We start from the raw sequence: 22,500 nt of genomic DNA on the forward strand, positions 1-22,500 counted from the left end.
CTGCAGCTCTGAGGTCCATCTCTCTATCATCTTCACATACCTGCTTCTGCTCCGCATGTGGTCTATCAGCAGCAGGGCTGTCCAGCTGTCCTCACCCTCCTCCACTGCAGGCTGGCACACACACACACACACACACACAAACACACACACGACAGGATTGTCATCAGTCATAGGGAAACGCACATCTCTATACATCTATACATCTCTCCACAGTCAAAATGTGTGTGTTATTACATTACATTACGGTCATTTAGCAGACGCTTTTATCCAAAGCGACTAACAATAATTGCATTTAACGTAGGAAGAGCCAATGTACTACTACTTGCCAGAACTCACAAGTGCATCTTCTCTCTAAAACAAGTGACTAAGAGCATAATCTAGTGCTGAAGGCAAAATGCAAGAATAGCAATCTAAAGTACAGTGCAATAGAATATAATACAATAAAATACAATAAGTGCTTAGGCGGGAGGATTGTTGTAGTACTTCTTGAAGAGATTAGTTTTGAGCCTGCGACGAAAGATGGGCAGCGACTCTGCTGTCCTGACATCAGTGGGCAGTTCATTCCACCACTACGGGGCCAGGACAGAGAAGAGCCATGTTATCCATGTAGCCTCTACCTGCTGTTCCACACCTCCGTCTCCCTCCAGCCTGAGCCCAGCCAGGTTCTGCTGCAGCAGCAGCACCAGCTCATGGACCATGGGTTCTGGAGCTAGCTCTGCCGCCCGGTCCAGCAGGCTCTGCCGGAGCAGCTGGCACTGCCTCCTGGTCAGCTGGTCGGATGAAACGGACACGTCCGGAGGACAGACCGGGTAGGTGGGAGGGAGGCGGAACACCAGGCTCAAACACACTCTCTCATTGGTCGCTTCATCTGCTACCTGGATACGGAAGACCACGCCTCTTTCAGCTGTAACATTAGAAGCATAGATGATAATGATGTTAGGGACAGGTGCAGCAGATATGCTCCACTCAATATTAGCCCGTTCCTAAGCAGAGGGTTCCAACTACAGGTTCAGTTACAGCTGCATGTATCTGGGTCAAAGATGAGACGTGTACATTTGGTGTCCTAAGTGAAGGGATAAATATGTATAAATATAATATTCAATCACTCAACTCTTACCCTTCTTTTGACCCAGAAATATGTGTTGCAAAGTTTTAAATCATGCGCAATTGTGTTAGTGTTTGCAACAAGAATAATGGGCGGCATAAACTATCTAAACCTTTTGTCCCTATTTTTGCGCCTCATCCGTGTTATTCAGGTAATAAAGGTAGGCTACCAACATTTAAAAGCATATCACATGATGGGTAATTCATATGAGTCACAATAAAAAATGAATTATTGTCTTTATTCTTGAATATAACAAATGATGGCACAGGTGACATAAAAATGCATTTCAATGTAATGTGTTTTTGCTACTATGAAAACCTTATGAATGGAAGACTACAGCCATGTTATCGAGGCAGGTACACGGGCTGTTACAGTAGCAACCTGATGCCCTTCATAAAGTGCCTTATTGGTGTGTGTAGAGATCACGGCTATAACGTTATGCTCCTACCAGTGAATGCATACGGTTTTGTAACTTCACTAATATAAGGCCAAATCTATAACCCTCAGAAAACAGTAACGTTAATCAGCTGATCCTCGATGAGTAACCTAAACGTTACCTGATTCCTCCAACACTTTGAACTCGTCCTTGACGCAGTATATCGCGGACAGCACGGAGATTTCGTCCAGAGCCGCCTCAGACATTAACTTTAAACTGGTTGCTAATGTTACGAATTAACCACATAACGCTTAAAAAAGGTCAAAATACTAAAGATAAAGATTCCGCCCATGTTTACATGTCCGGTGTGCTCCAAGTTCCAAACTTAAGTTCCGCTAGAACACAGTACCTACCTCTCATTCTTTACAAGCCTTTATTGGCATAATTATCGTATTGTATATAATAGAGACAAACCCAATGTAAGTAAATGTTGTAAAAAAATTACAAAATAGCAAGGCACTTAAGCAAGAAAATAAATATTTTTATTGGCAGCAGAAGTATCATAGCAACACACAGACCACTAGGAACGATCAACTAGGACTTCCACAAATTAACAGAACTGTACAAAACCCAAGATGAAATGTTTTCTGACTAGTGCTTCGTACCTGGAGACTGCTTCACTTTGTACTAATGGAAAATGACAATCACTTTCAACTAAACACTTGTCAACCAAAAATGGAAGACATACAGCACTGCCAGTCACCTTGCATAAGAATTCAAGTGACATCTGAAAGCATCCCCGTCTTGGATGTGGAACGTTCATTTTGTAGTTTTGTTCACGGAGAAGACAATTCTCCACTAGCACAACCAACCCTACATCTTTAAATAACATCCTAAAATCAATAACAGCACACAGTGCCATTTTATAAATGATACAGAAGCAGAATTTTGAGAGCTACAGGACTTGGACAAGCCGTTCAGATATATCAGCATGGCGATTGGCTGTGGACTCAAATCAAATGTGTCTCATTTGTAGGCATGACGCCAAACTACAGCCCCATTTGAATTCTTTAGGATTACTTTTATTCTCTAAAATAATCCTTCCCACCTTCATGTGGTCTCTGATCTAACATGACTGGTCCTAGATCAGTACTCCTGGTCTGACTGAGTTGATTTGTATGTGCTACATGTCCAGAGGGTTCTGCAGGGGGTTCTGGAGAGGGTTCTGCAAGGGTCAGTGGTTCCACCTCCACCAGGCCACCCTCATGCGGTCCCAAACAGCGCTGAGAGAGTCGAAGGCGGGCCGGACGTCCAGAACCGTGTTGTTCTGCTGGTTCAGCTCCCCTCCGTCGTAGTAGTCGATCACGTAGCGCACCTCCGTCCCGCAGCGGTCCACGATCCAGTCGTGGCGGTCGAACGGCAAACCGTACCTGCAGGAGATATGCAGGTCAGCTGTGGCTTGACCTATAAGGTCATCCTAGTCCCATATCAACCCCTATAACCTATGAAGTCATCCTAGTCCCATATCAACCCCTATAACCTATGACGTCATCCTAGTCCCATATCAACCCCTATAACCTATGACATCATCCTAGTCCCATATCAACCCCTATAACCTATGACATCATCCTAGTCCCATATCAACCCCTTTAACCTATGAAGTCATCCTAGCCCCATATCAACTCATACAACCTATGAAGTCATCCTAATCCCATATCAACCCCTATAACGTCACCCTAGTCCCATATCAACCCCTATAACCTATGAAGTCATCCTAGTCCCATATCAACCCCTATAACCTATGACATCATCCTAGTCCCATATCAACCCCTATAACCTAGGAAGTCATCCTAGTCCCATATCAACCCCTATAACCTATGACATCATCCTAGTCCCATATCAACCCCTATAACCCATGATGTCATCCTAGTCCCATATCAACCCATGATGTCATCCTAGTCCCATATCAACCCCTATAACCTATGAAGTCATCCTAGTCCCATATCAACCCCTATAATGTCATCCTAGTCCCATATCAACCCCTATAACCTATTAAGTCATCCTAGTCCCATATCAACCCCTAATCAGCCCTTACCCCATCTGACCCTTTGGGGATAAATAAAGTTCTTTTTTTCTATCTCTCTATCTCTCTATATCCATCCATCCATACTAAAACAGCAGGAGAGAGACTGAGGTGCGACATGGTTTTAATCTGTATTACCTCCTAATTCCAGAAGCCTGGTCCCATCTGGTCCAAGCCTGGCCCCATCAACACCTAAGCCCTCCATCCTCTGTTTTTGGAGCAACTAGGTCCTCCATCCCTCCACCAAACTCACCCCATCCAGTGTCGGACGCGCGCCCGGGGGGTGAACTCCTTGGCCTTGCCCCCGAAGCGGACCAGGGATGGGCCACAGGGGCATTCTCTGAGAACAACAACACAGTGGCACTCGGTCAGAAAACTGAGACAGAACAGGTTATGAGAGATGGGTCAGGGGTCAGTGATGGGTTTAGAGGTGGAGGTGCTGACTTCTTGTGGAGTCCCTCCCACTTGAGGATCTCTTGCCAGGCCTGCTCATTGTTCTGGTTGTGGATCTTGATGATGTTGGTCATGTCCTGCTGTCCCAGGTCCTCATCCCTCCAGCGCCATCTGGTGGACCGGAGGAGAGCAGCACAGGTTTAATATGGGTTGAATCATCTGGACCAGTTGAAAAAATCCCTTTCATTGTGATCAACACTTGTCTATGTAGACGCTTGTCTATGTGCAGCCCTGTAGAAGAGAGGCAGGATAATCAGGAGGCATCTCTTACGCTTCTATCTCCAGGGCTCTCTCACTAAGACTATTCTCTACTTTCTCTTATTCTGGTGTGTGATTGGTCCCAATCCCATAACCATCCTCCCGTCTCCGTCTTGTGATTGGTCGACTCACCCCTTCCTGAGCATGGCGTTCCAGAACATCTGCTCAGAGGGGTAGACCCAGTTCTGCCCCGATCTAGCCCTCGGGATCTGAGACTCCTCCCTCTTTACCGACAGGGAGAAGGGCTGGCCCGATGCTGGCTGCTGATTGGGTGGAGGCATCTGTGGGGAGGTGACAGAGTTTAAGCATTTCGCAGATACTCCTTTCCAGTAAAAGTCCTTTATACTTACAAAAGTGAAGCTACACTCATGCCAAATAAACACTTTCTGGTAAAATATGGTTATTAGCAAACAATGTTAATGAATAATAATGAATATGTTGGGATCCAACTGCCTGGTTTACCATGTTGGAGGGGTCGATGTCTGACACCCCAAACTGGTCTCTGTGGGCAGCCTTCATGGGGCACTCCACAAACTCATAGGCCCGCTCCTGGTGAGCTGGAGCTACAGGGTCGACTGTGGCTGCTGGGGGGGCCAGGGGTGTCTGGTCCTGGACCGGGGCAGGGGAGGAGGCCGGGGCCTGGTGCATGGGGCACCCTGATGGAGGAGCACCTGGGAGGGGCAGGTGATGGGTCGACAGGTCAACACTGCAAACTACATCTCAAACTGTTTAGGAATTAGGATAGAGGGGAAGGGGGAGGAGAGGAGTGGAAGTAAGGGAGAGGGTGAGAAGGAAGAGGTAAGGAGAGGGAGAGGAGGAGGGAGAAAGCACAAAGGTGAGAGGGGAAGAGAGTGAAGAGGAGGAAGACGGGGTACCTACTGCGTTTGGGCTCCTGGTGCATAGGGCACCCCTGGGGTGGTGCCACTCCGTGCTGGGGCATCATGAGACCCTCAGCCTTCACCGTGGGAGCGGGCATGACATCCATAGCGCCTGGCCGCGTCGGTACAGTGAACACAGAGTTAGCCATTAAGTTATAGATACTGTAGCTAGCTAGTTAGGGCGACAAAGGAATGTAGTACTAGCCAACGTTAGCTAGCTACACACAGGCACATACATGAACCTTTTCTATTATATGTAGCTAGTAATGCTATCGATTACATGTCAGTTTCTCTCATCCCTCGAGCTGTAGCTACTGAGGAGGATGGACCAAGGACACCCGTGGAAGCTAACTAGCTAGCCAGCTAATGTTCCTTTCCTAGCTTGTCATTTCGATCACAGATAAGCTTCAGTTATAAAGAACACCGCTGATTGTAATGAACTAAGCGCCCCTTTCAGATATAAGGTATAAAGTAGGACGCAGAGCACCTCACCCTAGTAGATACCAGTCTGCGGGTCAGCACAGCGGCATGGAGGCAAAAAAAAAACCTAAAAACTCAGCTGTAGAAATAAGACTCCAATGTCGTTACGTCGGGAAACACTTTACCCAGAATGCATTGCGGAATATGCGTAACTTTGGGGCCTCTCGATTTGCTTTACCCTGACAGGCGGTGCTTTACCATGTTTTATTACTCAGTACAAGCAACGATACCCGCCTACCAAGGGCAACGGCGGGATGGGGAAACCAAATCGAGGAAAAAGTAAATGCCCATGTGCTCTGGATGGCCTTAGGTGAATCCTCCATCTGTGGATTTTCTAAATGCCATTGCTCCAACGAGTAGAATACAATACCGCCACAAATATTTATTTAAAATTATTCAGCTTTAATAAACATTTTATTTTTTAATAAATATTAAAGCATCACTTTTTGTAGACATCATGTTCACACTTCAAAAAACCTTTTGATAAAATGAGCAGGTTCATCCTATAAAGAAAGATTCACAGATTTTTGGTTCCTCCCTCGTCTCCTAATCTTTTTCAAGTTCTGTTGTCTCAAAGTGTTTGTAGCTGTCTGTCTGAGAACAGAGTAACCATATGTAAGAGCACTTTTGTAGGTAACCAATCAAGAATTACTCTTAGTGCACAGCTGCTGTAAGGTCACTTCAGGGAATAGACATGAGGGACACACAAACACACACAAAGTCACACACAAGTAAACAGTGGCCTTGTGAGATCATCCTGATCTCGCAAGCTCACATTCAGTTTCACTCCACAGTGAGTCCGCAGTCTGGACTTCCCTCTATCTCAAACAATTATTGTGGGTGGGAGTACTTGCCTTGACATACTAACTCCTTCAGCAAATCAGCTGAAGGAGTTAGTATGTTTAATTGTTATTATTGAGTCTATTTCTGCAATACTGCATTTACGGCTGGGTTTATTCTACAAACATTAACGTTAGGCTACTACTCGTTGCTTCAGGAAGCCGTTTTGCCAGTGGCATGTATTTCATTTCCACGCCGGGAACCAATCAGGTGCTACGTTCTACTGAGGGGAGGAACAGCAGTCAAAACATAATCAAAGAATAATCGTTCTAGATAGAGGGAAGTCCAAATTCATCTGCGGTGTGAAACAATGTGAGCTCGCGAGATCAGGATGATCTCACGTGGCTAAGTCCAGGACCTGCAAGCAAGGAGCTCCTCTCTTCTCTCCCTCTCCACTCCTCCGTCAGTCTCTCCTTTCCTCCCTCAGTCTGCCTTGCCGTTCTCCACGGGCTGTAATCCAGTGGAGCGTAGGACCCTGAGGCATCCGCTGGCGATCTTGTTCATCCACAACAGGTTCATAACATCCAGGCAGAGGCTGCAGCCAATCCAGGCCGCCCGTCCGCCCGGCGCCACGCGGTAGTACGCCTCCGAGCCAATTACAGCCCACATCCGGCTGTAGTAGAATGGCATCACCGCCACGCGCACCAGGAAGAAGGCCGTGGTCATGGCGAAGCCGTTGACCATATTTGGGGTTGAGACTTTGGCGTAGCCGAGCACCTTAAAGAACCAGCTTGGAAGGAGAGGAGGATGGTGGGACTTGGTCTACACACAAGTGGTTTACTATAGGTCTATGTGTGTGTGTGTGTGTGTATACAGTACTGTGTGTGTCTGTGTACTGTGTGTGTGTGTGTGTGTGTGTGTGTGCGTGTACACAGTTTATACAGTACTGTGTGTGTCTGTGTACTGTTTGTGTGTGTGTGTGTGTGTGTGTGTGTGTGTGTGTGTGTGTGTGTGTGTGTACAGTATGCAAGCATGTTTGTGTGTGTGGTTGTGTGTGTGTGTGTGTGTGTACAGTATATGTGTGTGAACAGTGTGTGTGGGTGCTAGTCCCTGCTGCCACCTACCGCTGGTTAACACAGGGTGTGGAGAACTCTGCTAGCAGACGGAAGTTGGCGAAGTACGGCAGCATACCCTCATCCTGGAGCACAAACAACAAAAAAACACCACCCGTAACAGCACAGGAAGCCACCTCAGCAACACAGGAAGTCGCCCCAACAAAACAAGGAGAAGACTTTAGGTTCCTTGTGTCTCTCTAAACGTGCCAGGATTAATCAGAAGACTAGTTAGGGTTTGAACTTGATAGATCCCATAGACTTACCAATGGCGAGTTTACAGTTGGGTTTGATCATCACTGTCACCTTATAAGGAGATGTCATAGTGATGGTTAATCAACCATAGTAGAGAGTGAGTAGTAATGCAGATGACGTTCAGGATAATGCGTGACTGGGGGGGTACAGGGTATAATGTATAGTCAGTGTAGGAGTTTGTACGAGCAGGGTGATCAGTGGGTGTGTGGGTGTGTGTGTGGGGGGAGGGGGGGCAGTGCGTGCTGGTACCTCTAGATACTGGTAAGTCCATACCATTACAAGGCAACATACAAAATGTGCTCATTCCACAGCAGAATCGGCAGACAGGATTGGAAAAGAGATGGACCCCCTCAGCCAATGAACAAAGGCGTGGGGGTGGACTTTAAGCAGCCATGTGTTTGAGACAAGGGACTCAGGTGGTCCATCATTAAAAAAAAACCTGGCTTCAAAAACTGGATGAAGCGTTTTTTGGGGCTGCATCTTTAGGACTGTCTAGTAAGTGCTCCATACGAACTAATACCCCCTACTCTCCATCTACTACTGGAGATCTGAGGGGGTTGGATTGGTGTGCACCATATGGTGACGGCTACCAGCTGCCCACACAACTCAGACCTGGCCTCAGAAGTCCAGAATAGGGTCTAGGGCAGCCATCACCAACAGGCGGACCGCGGTCCGGATCCGGAACCAGAAGCCATCCAATCCGGACCACGTCTATAACCCGATAAATCAATGAGAATTTCTCCCTTTTGACGGAGCGTAGGCAACTAGTTTGAGCCTGCACAGCCTTTGTAGTATATTACGTTATATTACGTTGTTTACCATCTCATGCGTCGCTAGTCAATCGAATCTGCGTGTTTATTGCCTGACGTCAACCAGTCTACACGTGACAGACTAGCTATCGTTAACGTTAATGTAATCAGAACGATTCCTTGCTAACATTAGTTGGAGTTGGACACTGCATGACCAGAGAAACGTAACGACGAACGAAGAGGGAAGTGAGATACTACAAGACAGAAGTAACGTCAGCCTGAGCTTATACATGCCGTGCTCTAAAATAAGAAAAATAGATGTTGAAAATAGGGCGTTCCATCAAGAATGGGCGTTCTATCAAGAATGGACCGAGTTGTAGCCTATATTATTCATTCTCACCGCAGGTAGCTCTAAACCTGTTTCTCTCATATATTTCAAAATCTACCTTGTTTTTAAATGCAGACCTAATTTTACTCAAGTTTATAGTAGCCAATTTTTTATTTATAATCCCTCCTAAATGTGAAATCCATCCTAAATGTGAAGTGTCAATAAACAGGTTGAAATATGGTTGAAATAGCCTACTTCATTTGATTTTAAAGTAAGTTGGGGACCATACAACTGAAGTGAACAATATTTTAACTTCCATGCATATTTCACAGTAACATACTTGCTGCTATACAATAATTTGATAGGAATATGCAAGGAAACAAATCTGTGTTGAGGGCGTAAAAAACGCACGCATCACCACCGGACCCTGGCTTGAGGCCACTGTCAAAATGGACCTCTTAGAACTTTACTTGATAACTCCTGGTCTAGGGTTTAGATTGGAACAGAGCGAATGTGAAATGAGACAATAGGGTCTAGGGGCAAGAATGGAACAGGTCCTAGGCTTTCCAACATCCCCCTCCACCTCCTCCTCCATGTCTGCACGTCTGCGAGAGGACAGTAGGGAACTCACCAGTACATAGTAGTAAGCAAACAGCGCCGCCAAGTGGTGAACTACGAAATACACGTCTCCTATAGCCCTCCAATAGTAACAGAGAAGCAGCATATCTGGAACACAAGACACAGTGGGGCCCTCAGAAACATGGTGGCACTAAACTTCACCAACCTGTGTACCAGCCTGGTTGGTTACCAACCTAACTAGCTACAAAATGAATTGGTTTGATAGACAGACAGACCTGATACGAGGTAGCCTGCTGTAATGGCGACGTTGATCTTCACTAGCGTAGGATCTCCCCTGTGGGAGAAGTGATAACACAATAGAGTCAACACACATGGATATGAACAGGATATCAGACCATGATCTGATCCAGACCATAATAATAAGAGCCTCACCAGACAGGGTCTGCATTGATAGCATCATCAAACAGCAGAATGTAGAGACAGAAGAAGCCCACAATCAGGGCATGGAGTGTAGACACCGTTCTAGAAGGAAAGCGAACAACACACACACACGAAAATGTACTGTAGCCTGTGTGTGTGTGTGTGTGTGTGTGCGCGTGCATGCGTGTGAAGGCGGTTAGTTACCTGGAGTTCCACTCGACAACGTGTGCGGGTCTGAGGCTGGCATAGTGTGGGCACAGCCTGGCACACAGCCAGGGACTGGCACTGTGAAACAACCACTGGAAACACAGCAGACTGGCTAAAGAGATGGCCAGGACCAGCTGAGTGAAGGGCTCCATAGCCAATCACTCTGGACGAGAAAATGAAGTAACATTTACTCTTGCTGTTCTCACAGTACAGGTAACACATGACAACATAGGAACTGCAAACCTCTCCCACTGCCCTGAATACACAATGAAGCAGCCTGAGTCTGTCCCATTCATCCCAGACCAGAGGACAACTGCTACCCTGTGCTGGCAGAATGGACTCTGACTTACTCATGGGTATGAATAAACACATTTACTGCCACAATACCATGCAGCACAGAGAGTGTGAGAGAGAGAGAGAGAGAGAGAGAGAGAGAGAGAGAGAGAGAGAGAGAATATTGAAAGACTACCTGTCTTGTGACTCAGACAGGAGTTAGTGTTTGTATGATAGGTCTGCTGATCCTGGAGGGATGAACTGAAGCCAACTCCTCTGTGTGGTTATTGCTCCACTTATTACTCCACACTGGGTCTGTGTGTCTGTGTGTGTGTGTTTGCCGGTGACATTGTAATGTATAAGAATGTAAATATACCAGTACCACCATGCTACTAACAGGCTGGTATGTCCACCCACACACCCACATAACCCACACAAACACGCGCGCACACCCACCCACACAACAAATAGTCACACACACACGCACGCGCGCGCGCACACACACACAGTACATTACATTACATTAGTCATTTAGCAGACGCTTTTATCCAAAGCGACTAACAATAATTGCATTTAAGGAAGAGGAAGTAGGAAGAGCCAATGTACTACTACTTGCCAGAACTCACAAGTGCATCTTCTTTCTAAAACAAGTGACTAAGAGCATAATCTAGTGCTGAAGGCAAAGTGCAAGAATCACAATCTAAAGTACAGTGCAATATAATATAATAAGTGCTTAGGTGGGAGGTACAGTGCTAATGCTGGGTCCGACACACAATTATAAAAAATAAAAAAAAGATGGGCAGTGTATTGTAGTGACTTACTGTGTCGAATATAGGCCGTCCTTCCCTTCCAGCCCCCACCCCTTTCAAGTCCTGTCCAGTCTCTCCTCAATAGCACAGTGGCAAATTGGACTTTCACGCTCTCAACCGGGAACGCACAACACACGAGCTCGCCGTAACCATAATAACCTACTGCGCGGCCCGGATAACCTTTCCGTTCTCGCGGGTTGAAGAAACCGGTAAACGTGACAAGAGCGTTTCAAGGGGAGCACCACACCGGATAAAAATACAACCGCGGTTTCTAAACTCGGAGGTGTTTACAAAGCGGCTGTGATTTATGTTGAACGGTTTCCGCATGAAACCGTGAAGCCTAGCGCATATCTTAATATTCCGATATTGTTCTAGCAACAGTGAATGTGACAAACAAACAAAAAAATCTGCTGCCTTAATTCGCTTGTTTACAATCTCAGGCTAAATATAGAGCTCTTCCACGAAAACATCACCGTTGAGTGTTGCCTTTAGCCTACCAGATGATGACGCAAACGTCAACTTAGGTAGCCTACATTGTAATTCACTGAACCAACTACACGACCATAATAACCATAACCACCTAAACCGGATAGGCTAAATCACGCACCGTCTAATATCGGTCTAAACATGACTTAATTTCACTGAACATAAAAGGTAGGAGCTGTAGATGAGATCGCCTCAGTTTCCATGGGTCCCGGGCGTTGTGAAGGAAAGGAATAATTGATTTTATCATGATGGGGGGAGGTACTACGACCTTTTCATGTCTGCTCTCTCTCTCTATATATATATATAGGGCTTGGGAAAATGTAGTCCCAGACACGACCATCTTGTTTCTACACAGGTGTATCTATTTGTCTGATTGGCTCTACTGCATAGAATCCTATGCAATCAGAGAATGGATAGGTCTACACCTGTGTCGAAACAAGATGGTCGTGTCTGGGACTACATTTTCCCAAGCCCTATATATAGGCCTATACATTCTTCTTTATCCATGGACACACAGCCGGCCACCCACTTCTAAACTAGCCTACCACTGCTGTAAAGCTAGGTTTAAGCTACTTGAGAATTAGCGTGCATTCAATTGGGCTGAAGAAAAACACATCGGGTGTAGATACATGTCTTAAAGACATCATTTACTTCATTTATTTTTTGACATAAGGGTTTGACACTGTATTGTATCACCATAGAAGAGTGACCAACTCGCCATTCAGGGACATGCTATACGCTGCTTTTTTTTACCACTAGATGGCGGTCTTTGTCTCAGTATCACTGTGTAAACACACTCAACGCGATTATCTCCGAGTGTAGCCCACTTGCTGATGGCACATAAGACCACACATACTGCGTGGTGTAGGCCTTCTATAAAAGTGCTTATGTGTGTGTGTGTGTGTGTGTGCGTGCGCGCGCGTGTGTTTGCGTGCGTGTGTGTGTGTGTGTGTGAGCCGGAGCCTCTGTATCATATCTTTGGATCTCTGTTTGTTTTATAGTAAATCATGTGTGACTCCAAGGCCATAGCTTGGGAGTCAAGAGAGGTAGAGAGAGTGTACGTGTGTGTATGTGTGCAAGTGTGTGTGCAAGTGTGTGTCGTGTCTGTGTGTGGCATGCAAACATGTATATATGTGTGTATGTTTGTTTGTGTTAGCGTGTGTAGCTGTGTGTTAGTGTGTTTACTTGTGTGTTAGTGTGTGTGTGCTTGTCTGTTGTCTGTGTGTGTTGTGAGAGACAAAATTGGTATTCCCAGGAATGTGAATGATGCGATGACCATAAAAGGGCATATTGCGATCTTGAGATAAATACTCCAACTCCCACAAAGGCCCTGCAGGGCCAGAAGACATGCTGTAGATTTACCCTCACAGGGACCAAATCCTGAATGTAGCAGAGGTGGTTGGGAACCATGCTCTCTAGGGAGACCTGACTGCAGGCGTCATGGTCTAATGCTAGATGTCTGTGATTGGCAAGTTGGGGACCAGGGTTCAATCCCTTACAGAGGAAAATGAGAACTCACTGATGACAGAGAACTCACTGACTGACAGAATACAGTCATGGTGTGTGTGTGTGTGTGTGTGTGTGTGTGTGTGTGTGTGTGTTTGTGTGTGTGTGTGTGGTTCATGGCTTGGTATCTGTCACCTGCTCAAGTTAACACTAACACCTACAGTATGCATCTTGAGTGCGTGTGTGTGTGTGTGTGTGTGTGTGTGATATTTAATCAGGTGAAGAGAGATGAGGATGACATTTCACTGCACATTATACCTGTGTAATATATATGTGGCAAATAAATCAGACTTTGAATAACTCCAGAGAGAGAGCAGTACTGTCCTGGTGGATACAGACCACCCTGCGACGCACGCACACACACTTACACACACACACACACACACACACACACACACACACACAGCGAGCTGAGCCTTCAGGGGGCCATGGCCACCATAAACAGGAAGGAGGTCCACAATGGAAACTGCCAGAAATCCTGTTCATCCTGAAAATAGCCCCAATAGCCCAACAGAGCGCTCTCTTTATCTGTGTGTGTGTGTGTGTGTGTGTGTGTGTGTGTGTGTGTGTGTGTGTGTGTGTGTGTGTGTGTGTGTGCGCGTGTGTGTGATATCACTGGATCTGTGGAATAAATATGCACGTTCAGTGTCTTCATGCAAGTTCATTCTCTTCAGTACTGAAATGACAAGAGACTTGACTTGCTTTATGATGTCCACGTAACCACGTGATATAGATACATATGGGTTTAGTTGGGGTGTTTTCTTCCTGTGTAGTATGCTAGCATTCACTTTCTCCCCATCACGACCGTGTGCTGCAGTTTTACGGTTACCTTGATTCAATGACGCTTCACTGCAAGCCATCTGGCCTTCTGATTGGTGAATCCGCCTCTTGCTCTTCAGTCGAGTTGATTTTTTTTATGTAGGTCGAAAAGATCGAGGAGCAACAGCGCCCCAGAACTTTCTGTGCAATAAACACGGATCATCTGACCCCCTCTCTGCACGTAGCGCAACGAAGAAGCTGAAAATTCAGCCCGGGGCAATCAGACCGTCTTTTTCTCACCGCTTCTTTGCTCTTTACAAACTTGCAACTTTGTAACGGAAGAGAGGGGGAAAACGCAACTTTTGTTGCATACTCGGCTGATTGTTTCACGGTTGCGATCGCAGGAAAATGACCCAGTTCAACAAGGGACCAGTCTACGGGCTCACTGCGGAGTTGAGGAGCAAGGTAAGACCGCTTGCTTCAGCGAGACGATGAGAAGTCACCGTAGATGTTTTCCGTTCTACTTACCTACCTTAACAAAACAGTCAACAGCGCAAAATGATTGCATCTGGCATAATACGTCACTGTCCCCCTTTTCGCACCCGGGTGTGTTTTCTGTCTGCGGCGAACTGTGGTGTGCATATCTGGCTTGGTGCCACGTCCCGTCAAATACGATGCTCTATGCTCGAACTCTGAGGGGTCTTTGTGTGGGTGTTGAATACCTGATTGTTCGGATTTGCTGTCTGTTAACAGGGCTCATTGGAGCAACAACTACACCAAAATAAACAGTCCCAAACACCGTCTCAATAGGCACACCGAAACTTTTTTGGTGCAGGGATTCTCCGGGGTAAGATTATCTAGTTCCCCATCCCTTAACATTTCCCCATGAAACATGATGTTTGTTTGCCGCAACAGACTAGGTTACTAACGCAGTAATGATTGTAATTGTGACCGGGATGAAATAGTACTTTGATACGAGATAACTGGGTATCAGAGAGAGAGAGAGAGAGAGAGAGAGAGATATGAAAACGCGATGAATCACAGCATGGCCGAGTCATTGTTACCACACACAGAGGGCGGGGCCTTGGACTGGCGGGTGAGGAGCCCCGTGTGTGTGTGTGTGTGTGTGTGTGTGTGTGTGTGTGTGTGTGTGTGTGTGTGTGTGTGTGTGTGTGTGTGTGTGTGTGTGTTGGGGGGGGGGGGGGTGACATGTGTAGGGGGCGTCACCTAGAGCGTTTTATAGAAAGCCTCCCAGATGGAAGTTCATGGCTGTCAGTCTGCCTCCTCATCAAACACTTCTGCTTAAACACACACAAACACCACTTTCTAGTCTTCAGTCATTCTCTATCTTCAAGTTGTTTTCCTTCACTTCCTTTTTAAAATGGAGTTAAGAGACATGTGTCATTCCCAGCCTGTCTGCTGAGAGTGAGAGAGAGAGGAAGAGAGAGAGAGAGGGAGAGATGGACAAAGAGAGGGAGAGAGAGAGAGGGAGAGATGGAGTGAGGGTAAGAATGAGGGCACACAGGAGAGAGAGAAAGAGGGAGAGAGACACAGACAAGGAGAGAGAGGAGAAAGGGGAGACATTTTCCATGATGTCTGCCAGGAGGTCTGTGAGAAGGAAAGGGACAGAGAGAGAGAGAGAGAGAGACAGAAGCCCCTGCGAGAGAGAGAGATACAGAGAGAAAGAAGCAGAGAGAGAGAGGCAGAGAGAAAGAAGCAGAGGGAGTGAGAGAGGGGGGGGGCAGACAGAGAGAAAGAGAAGGAGAGACAGATGCCAGCTCTGGAGAGCTCTGTGACAGCCTGGTGGAAAACGGCGAGTCAGAGGAGGAGGGGTTCTGTGTTCTAGTGTTAGAACCTTCCAGCGTTCTAGCTCTGTACCAGAACCACAGAAGCCTCATGTCTTGTGAACCCTGTACATGTATATCTCTAAGGACATATGATTCACACAATGTGGGAAAACACAGATGGAATCAATCCAGACATAAAAATGGATTTCGGACAATAACTCAAAAAACAAAGAATTGGGGGAAAGTGCAAAAAAAAAAAAAGATCAGAAATAAATTTGCAATTTAATGATCTGAGTCATATGATAATGAAGCCTGTATTGATATTGATCAGGAAAGCTGGGCTGCTGGGCTGTAAACCTGTTGATCCTCTGTTGAGCAAAGCTGTGGTCTGCCCCTCCTCTTCTCCACACATTCTTCTTAGTTACAGTTGTCATAGTAATAAATGTTACACGCACACAGATGTTTTCCAGGGGGGTGATCAGCTGATCATTACGGTCTGTCTGGTTGCCGATCTGGGTTGGGATGGGGTCGCGGGTGTGTGTGTGTGTGGGGGGGGGGGGGGGAGGGGGCGGGGTATGGGTGGGAGGTGGTCATGGTCAGCCCTCCTTATCAACTCAGTCAATGATTCATTTCCTGGAGTCAGTGAGTCGGAAGGGAATCGACCCCATGGTTGGTTGTCACACATCTACGCCCTGGCCAGCTGCACACCGCTGCTCTGTTAGTGGGAATATGTGTGCTGAGAGAGAGAGAGATAGAGAGAGAAAATAAGTATGGGAGAGAGAGATAGAGAGAGGGAGGGGAATGTGAAGTAGAGTCCTCATACACCTCATACATAGACCTTATGTTTGGCAATATGAACATTGTTCTTTCTTGCCAATAAAGCCCATTGAATTGAACTGAGAGGGGATGGAGAGAGAAGAGGGTGTGTGTGTGTGTGAGAGAGAGGTGTGATGAAGAGAAGAGAGAGAGGTGTGTGTGTGAGAGGGAGAAGCATATACTGTAGAGACAGAGATAGAGATAGAGGGACAGAGGTAAGAGGGTGTGTATAGGAGAGAGACAGACAGAGGTATAGAGACGGTGAGAGAGGGATAGAGAGATGGGGAGAAAGAGAGAGAGGGGTGACCTTGTTATCTCTATGTTCATGGTGATTATCTCCTGCTGCCTCTTCTGTGCGGACCTGATAAACAGATTAACATCTGCTTCACTCTGACTCTGCTGTTCCTTCAAACTCAGCACTGAAAATAAACCTGTGTGTGTGTTTGTGTGTGTTTAGGTGGGTGTGTCTGAAGGTTCTACTCTACCTTCACAGAACAATAGGAATGTCGATTAGTGGGTTAGTTGATTCAATCAAAACATACACACACGCGCGCGCGCCCACGTGCACAAACAAAAATACACACACACACACACACACACAGTCTGTTGATCCAGTCATCTCTAGTTTGAGGAAGTTATTCTGGAACATTTCAGGTTGGAGGTATTTGCATATACAGTAACTGCCGGCAACCAGAACCCTATCAGCGGATCTGGTTTGCATGACAGATAGATTACTGTTACCCTAGAGAGAAAGAGGTTGACATGCATTGTTTCAGACTCTGTGTATGTGTGTGTGTGTGTGTGTGTGTGTGTGTGTGTAGAATTTGTGTGCATGTGAGTGTGTGTGTGTGTGTGTGGGGGGGGGGGGTGTACACATGGTGTATGTATGCGTGTGTGCGCGTGCGTTGGTGTGTGTGTGTGGTGTGCACAAAGTGTTTGTATATGTGCGTGCGTTGGTGTGTGTGTGTGTGTGACAGATAGATTACTGTCACCCTAGAGAGAAAGAGGTTGACATGCATTGTTTCAGACTCTGTGTGTGTGTGTGTGTGTGTGTGTGTGTGTGTGTGTGTGTGTGTGTGTGTGTGTGTGTGTGTGTGTGTGTGTGTGTGTGTGTGTGTGTGTAGAATTTGTGTGTATGCGAGTGTGTGTGTGTGGGGGGGGGGTGTACACACATGGTGTATGTATGCGTGTGTGCGCGTGCGTTGGTGTGTGTGGTGTGCACACAGTGTGTGTATATGTGCGTGCGTTGGTGTGTGTGTGTGTGTGTGCGCTGTAATTATCTCTAGTAATAGCAACATGTTACTGTCAGGGAGGATGATGGTGTTTCCTCCTGTCTGTGTTGTTGTGCTGACTGGACAGAGCCTCCCAGCGTGACCCAGGTGGATTAATTAAACTCACCCTGTAGTCAAAATATACACCACCCACTCACTCCAAGCAAGTGTCTAGATTTCCAGGGGTATTGGCCCAGGTGGTCATGGTGACCGTTCTCAACCCTGCGCTGACACCTCAACGAGAACAGGAAGTAATTTCCCTGAGACTTCCTGTAGAAACTTCCACAGCTTTTCCTGTGTGTCACTTCCAGCTGCATCAGGCTGTCGTTGGTCACGCACAGACAGGAAGGAAGGCAGGAGAGAGCCTCTCACCCCCCCTCCCCCTCCCCGCCAAGGTCTCTTCCTCTCTGCGGTCACTTACAGTCAGGGTCAGGGGGGTCAGCGGTCAGTCCAGGGTTACAGGAGTCTCCTCAGCTCGCTGCTCCTCTAGCTCCGTACCGGGAGCAGAAACGAGACGGAGAGAGAGATGAGGCAGAAGAGTCACAGAGAGGAGGGAGAGTGGTGGGATTTGAACTATCAATGCACAATATGTCAGCAATCATATCGGTATCGGCCGATGTTAGTAAATTTTTTATATATCGGTATTGGTCCGATGTGCAAAACCATGCCGATGTGAACAGGCGATAATTATTTTTGTTTAGCTGCTGTTGTGTGTGTTGTTTTTGTGAGGAAAAAGTGTGGTAAATCTATCGGCTTAACCAAATGTTTTGGAAATAGAGATCGTTTCCATGTGTTTGTCAGTATGTATAACATTTGATTATCATAGAGACTTGTTTTTATACAGAACATATCGACATAGGTAAATATCGGTTATCGGCCATAACAACAATGTTAATATCTGTTATTGGTGTCGGACAAAATGTTCATATTGGTGCGTCCCTAATGTGAACCCCTGCGTTTAGGAGACAGGCAGCAGCATTATATAGTTTAAAACCAAAAAGGTCTTGCGAGGCTTGAGGCCCGAGGCATTTGCCTGCTCCGCCTATAGAAGACACCGGTCCTGGCTGCACTCATACTCCCAAGAACTGCACAATTTACATAGAAGCTCACATAAAATTATGTGGATATAATAACACTTTTTATTTTTTATTTTTTACTAACACATATCCCAAACTGTCAAGAAAGCTATGGTCTGTGTAAACTAGTTTTTGTTTTATCAACATTAAGGCTACAGTAACTACTGTAGCTAGCTAACTATCAGGTCACCTCAGCTCTGTAGTCTATTTTGTGGGGACTATTTTCACATGATCATTCATAGAAACCTTTTACTTTGCCTATTACACATACAGTAGTTAATCATAACAAACATCAATTTTGCCCCCCCCCCCCTTTCCCAAAACACCACAGGGGCCAGATGAAACCTCCTGGTGGGCCATATGCGGCACATCTCTGACATCACTGATGGAGGATGATCAGAGTGACTGGGGGGGTGGTTACTGTGTATGATCCGCGTGAAAGTGAGAGTGAAAAACTGACTGTTTCTCTGCCTCATGTAGCACTTAGCATCAGTATCAAACACAGGATAATGTAACACTGAAGCCAGTCAGGGGCTGGTCTACTCTATAGTGGTGTGTTAACATTCTCATTGGATACAGTTGCTGCTGATGATGGCCTTGTGATGTGATGGCCTTGACGTTACATGACGATGGAATGATGGCCCCTCAGTCTTTATTGCTTGAAGTTGGGTAGGGTTTATTTCAAAAGGGGGCCTCCACAGAAAATTCTGCCTAAGGCCTCCAAAGGTCTAGAGCCAGCCCTGAATGTAGTTCTGGAAGCTAGCCTAACAACGCTAACAGAGCTAGCTAGCTACTGTGGATGTAAAGTTAATGGATTATCAAGAACGTTTTGTCCTGGATCAATCAAGGTGTCTTCAAAAAGTATGTGATAATGTTATCGATGCTGGGTTCACTCTCCAAAGCATGCATTTTTTTAATCAAACCCAGAATCAATGGATTTGAATGTCGCTCAAGATAGCTCAGCTGGCGCTTAAGGTTAGCTAAGTTTATGCTTCATCAAGCCTGGTATAAGATCACTGAGAGTGTGGCCTCAGTCTCAGTCTGTCCCTCAGCATCTTCTCCTTCCATACGCACAGCATTATTTGTGATTACATTAAAATAGCGTTCCCCCACTAAAACAATCCCCATTACACCACTGGCCACAACAAGCATTCTTTCAAATGTATAATTAATAACAGATATTCAAACACAATATGTAGCCGAATTATTGTTATTTGTATTAGGAAACAGGCTTTCTATAGCACTTCATTCATTTTGTTGCACTTCTCTCTTCTTCGAACTCGTCAACACTGTAAATGAGGGAAACCTCAGCGCTTTACGAGTATAAAGGTTTGAAATGAAATAATGAAATGTAGGCTATTTGCATGGATAGGAAAATGCTTTATGTTCAACTTCTATTTGTTGCAGTTCCATCTCCTGCTTTATGTAATTGTACATTGTGTGTTATTGTTGGTGCCAACATGCAATTTTTTACTGATCGGTCGGCCTTCTTGAATGATTTCAAGTAATAAATCCACAAGTAGCCGTAATCCATGTGTTGAGTTCAAGTTGATTTTTAGCAATAACAACAAAGTAATCGGCCTCCATAAGGTTTCATTTGAACAAATCTGGCCCACTGCCTAATATGAGTCTGACAGTCCTGCCCTAGATCATACACACAGTAACTACCCTATCAGTCACTATGATCATCCTAGATCATATATAGTAACTACCCTATCAGTCACTATGATCATCCTAGATCATATATAGTAACTACCCTATCAGTCACTATGATCATCCTAGATCATATATAGTAACTACCCTATCAGTCACTATGATCATCCTAGATCATATATAGTAACTACCCTATCAGTCACTATGATCATCCTAGATCATTTATAGTAACTACCCTATCAGTCACTATGATCATCCTAGATCATATATAGTAACTACCCTATCAGTCACTATGATCATCCTAGATCATATATAGTAACTACCCTATCAGTCACTCTAATCACCCTACTGTAAGTCATACACAGTAACTAGCCTACCAGTCACTCTAATCATCCTCGATCATACACAGTAACTACCCTATCGGTCACTCTAATCATCCTCGATCATGCACAGTAACTATCCTATCGGTCACTCTAATCATCCTCGATCATGCACAGTAACTACCCTATCGGTCACTCTAATCATCCTCGATCATGCACAGTAACTACCCTATCGGTCACTCTAATCATCCTCGATCATGCACAGTAACTACCCTATCGGTCACTCTAATCATCCTCGATCATACACAGTAACTACCCTATCGGTCACTCTAATCATCCTCGATCATGCACAGTAACTAGCCTACCAGTCACTCTATTCATCCTTGATCATACACAGTAACTAACCTATCGGTCACTCTAATCACATAGATCATACACAGTAACTAGCCTACCAGTCACTCTAATAATCCTAGATCATATACAGTCAATACTGTATCCTACCAGTCACTCATCACCCTAGATCATATACAGTCAATACTGTATCCTACCGTACTACCAGTCTCCCTAATAATCCTAGATCATATACAGTCAATACTGTATCCTACCAGTCACTCTAATCACCCTAGATCATATACAGTCAATACTGTATCCTACAGTACTACCAGTCTCCCTAATAATCCTAGATCATATACAGTCAATACTGTATCCTACTACCAGTCTCTATAATAATCCTAGATCATATACAGTCTACTGTATCCTACTACCAGTCTCTCTAATAATCCTAGATCACATACAGTCAATACCGTATCCTACTACCAGTCGCTCTGATCATTCTACATCATACAGAGTAGCTGGTAGGGAATCCTACTAGTGGCTCCATCCAGCCCACTCAGGGGGAGGGGTATGATCATCTTACCAGCTGTTCTAGCTCTCAGCGCTGCTTCCAGCTCTGTCTGGGTCATACTTGTGTCTCTGTCCTGATGTCATACTTGTGGCAGGAGACAATTCTCAACTCGCCCACAGACGCACGGCTGGGCCACGCTGACCCTGGTGCTCTAGATGGCTCTAGCGTTCACCTGAGGAAGTGGCCCACAAACGATACCCCGCTCTCTCTCACACTTTCTCTCTTGCTCTCTTTTTTTTGTCGTCCAGATGTTCTCTCCATTCTCCCCTGACTCATCAGGAAATGGGGAGGAGGAGGGAGGAGAGGAGGAGGGAGAGGAGAAGAGGGAGGGGCGGAGAAGAGAAGAGGGGGTCTTTCTGTCCGATAGGGAGAGATGAATGAATGTCCAGTTGACATTTCCTCTCGTGTTTCCACATTCTGTCAGGTTCTAGAACACAGAGGCTATTGTCTACAGGAGCAGAGACTGGAACAGAGACAGTTGAACACTGCCCTCTCTCCTCTCCTTCTCTCCTCTCCTCTCCTCTCCTCTCCTCTCCTCTCCTCTCCTCTCCTCTCCTCTCCTCTCCTCTCCTCTCCTCTCCTCTCCTCTCCTTCTCTCCTCCTCCCCGACCCCTGACCCCTCACCCCTGGCCCCTGGCCCAACGTTAAAGATGAATGCCCTGCGGAACATGACATCAGTTTTCCCTTGTTAGTGACTTTAAACCCCGCTGGAGTGAGTGAAGACTGCTGGTCTTTGTAGTCCTGGTCCCTTTGTAGTTCCAGGCTCCGAGGGCGCCG

The 22,500-nt window shown here is 46.0% G+C and overlaps 4 protein-coding genes across 4 annotated transcripts in view; 1 reads left to right on the forward strand and 3 right to left on the reverse strand.

Moving 5' to 3' along the window:
• Positions 1-1,776, reverse strand: part of rwdd3 (RWD domain containing 3) — a 2,743-nt gene extending 967 nt beyond the window's left edge. Inside the window, exons 1-3 of the mRNA XM_084447327.1 lie at positions 1,663-1,776; positions 618-904; positions 1-111 (exon numbers count right to left, since the gene is read on the reverse strand). The exon at positions 1-111 is cut by the window's left edge and continues 69 nt beyond it. Coding sequence (XP_084303453.1) covers positions 1-111; positions 618-904; positions 1,663-1,747 — 483 coding nt within the window. The 5' untranslated portion in view covers positions 1,748-1,776. The remainder of the gene's footprint in view (positions 112-617; positions 905-1,662) is intronic.
• A 261-nt stretch (positions 1,777-2,037) lies between these two features.
• Positions 2,038-5,259, reverse strand: LOC311316463 (holocytochrome c-type synthase-like). Its single transcript, XM_084447326.1, has 6 exons — positions 5,155-5,259; positions 4,738-4,946; positions 4,408-4,556; positions 4,009-4,128; positions 3,818-3,904; positions 2,038-2,911 (listed from the first exon to the last, which is right to left on the reverse strand). Exons 1-6 carry the CDS (start codon positions 5,249-5,251, stop codon positions 2,716-2,718), a joined length of 858 nt encoding a protein of 285 aa, XP_084303452.1. The 5' UTR covers positions 5,252-5,259; the 3' UTR covers positions 2,038-2,715.
• Positions 5,260-6,130: 871 nt separating this feature from the next.
• LOC311316465 (TLC domain-containing protein 4-B-like) lies at positions 6,131-11,276 on the reverse strand. The gene is made up of 7 exons (XM_084447328.1): positions 11,158-11,276; positions 10,061-10,226; positions 9,869-9,958; positions 9,712-9,770; positions 9,489-9,583; positions 7,538-7,611; positions 6,131-7,203 (listed from the first exon to the last, which is right to left on the reverse strand). The coding sequence occupies exons 2-7, from the start codon at positions 10,213-10,215 to the stop codon at positions 6,897-6,899; spliced, it is 780 nt and encodes a 259-aa protein (XP_084303454.1). The 5' UTR covers positions 10,216-10,226; positions 11,158-11,276; the 3' UTR covers positions 6,131-6,896.
• A 2,800-nt stretch (positions 11,277-14,076) lies between these two features.
• LOC311316462 (calponin-3-like) overlaps positions 14,077-22,500 on the forward strand; it is a 14,544-nt gene continuing 6,120 nt past the window's right edge. Inside the window, exon 1 of the mRNA XM_084447325.1 lies at positions 14,077-14,361. Coding sequence (XP_084303451.1) covers positions 14,305-14,361 — 57 coding nt within the window. The 5' untranslated portion in view covers positions 14,077-14,304. The remainder of the gene's footprint in view (positions 14,362-22,500) is intronic.

The sequence above is a fragment of the Borostomias antarcticus genome, assembly GCF_949987555.1.
Source record: "Borostomias antarcticus genome assembly, chromosome: 12".
In the NCBI taxonomy this organism is placed as follows: domain Eukaryota; kingdom Metazoa; phylum Chordata; class Actinopteri; order Stomiiformes; family Stomiidae; genus Borostomias; species Borostomias antarcticus.

Bases quoted from the DNA above. Each gene is read 5' to 3' on its own strand.
- LOC311316463 (XM_084447326.1), bottom strand. From the start codon at position 5,251: ATGCCCGCTCCCACGGTGAAGGCTGAGGGTCTCATGATGCCCCAGCAC. The intron at 4,557-4,737 runs GTAAACCAGGCA...ACCTCCCCACAG, and splicing joins ACATCGACCCCTCCAACATG to ATGCCTCCACCCAATCAGCA. The intron at 2,912-3,817 runs GTGAGTTTGGTG...TATCTCCTGCAG, and splicing joins CGCGTCCGACACTGGATGGG to GTACGGTTTGCCGTTCGACC.
- LOC311316465 (XM_084447328.1), bottom strand. From the start codon at position 10,215: ATGGAGCCCTTCACTCAGCTGGTCCTGGCCATCTCTTTAGCCAGTCTG. The intron at 7,612-9,488 runs GTGAGTTCCCTA...TTTGTGCTCCAG, and splicing joins TTGCTTACTACTATGTACTG to GATGAGGGTATGCTGCCGTA. The intron at 7,204-7,537 runs GTAGGTGGCAGC...TCTCCTTCCAAG, and splicing joins ACACCCTGTGTTAACCAGCG to CTGGTTCTTTAAGGTGCTCG.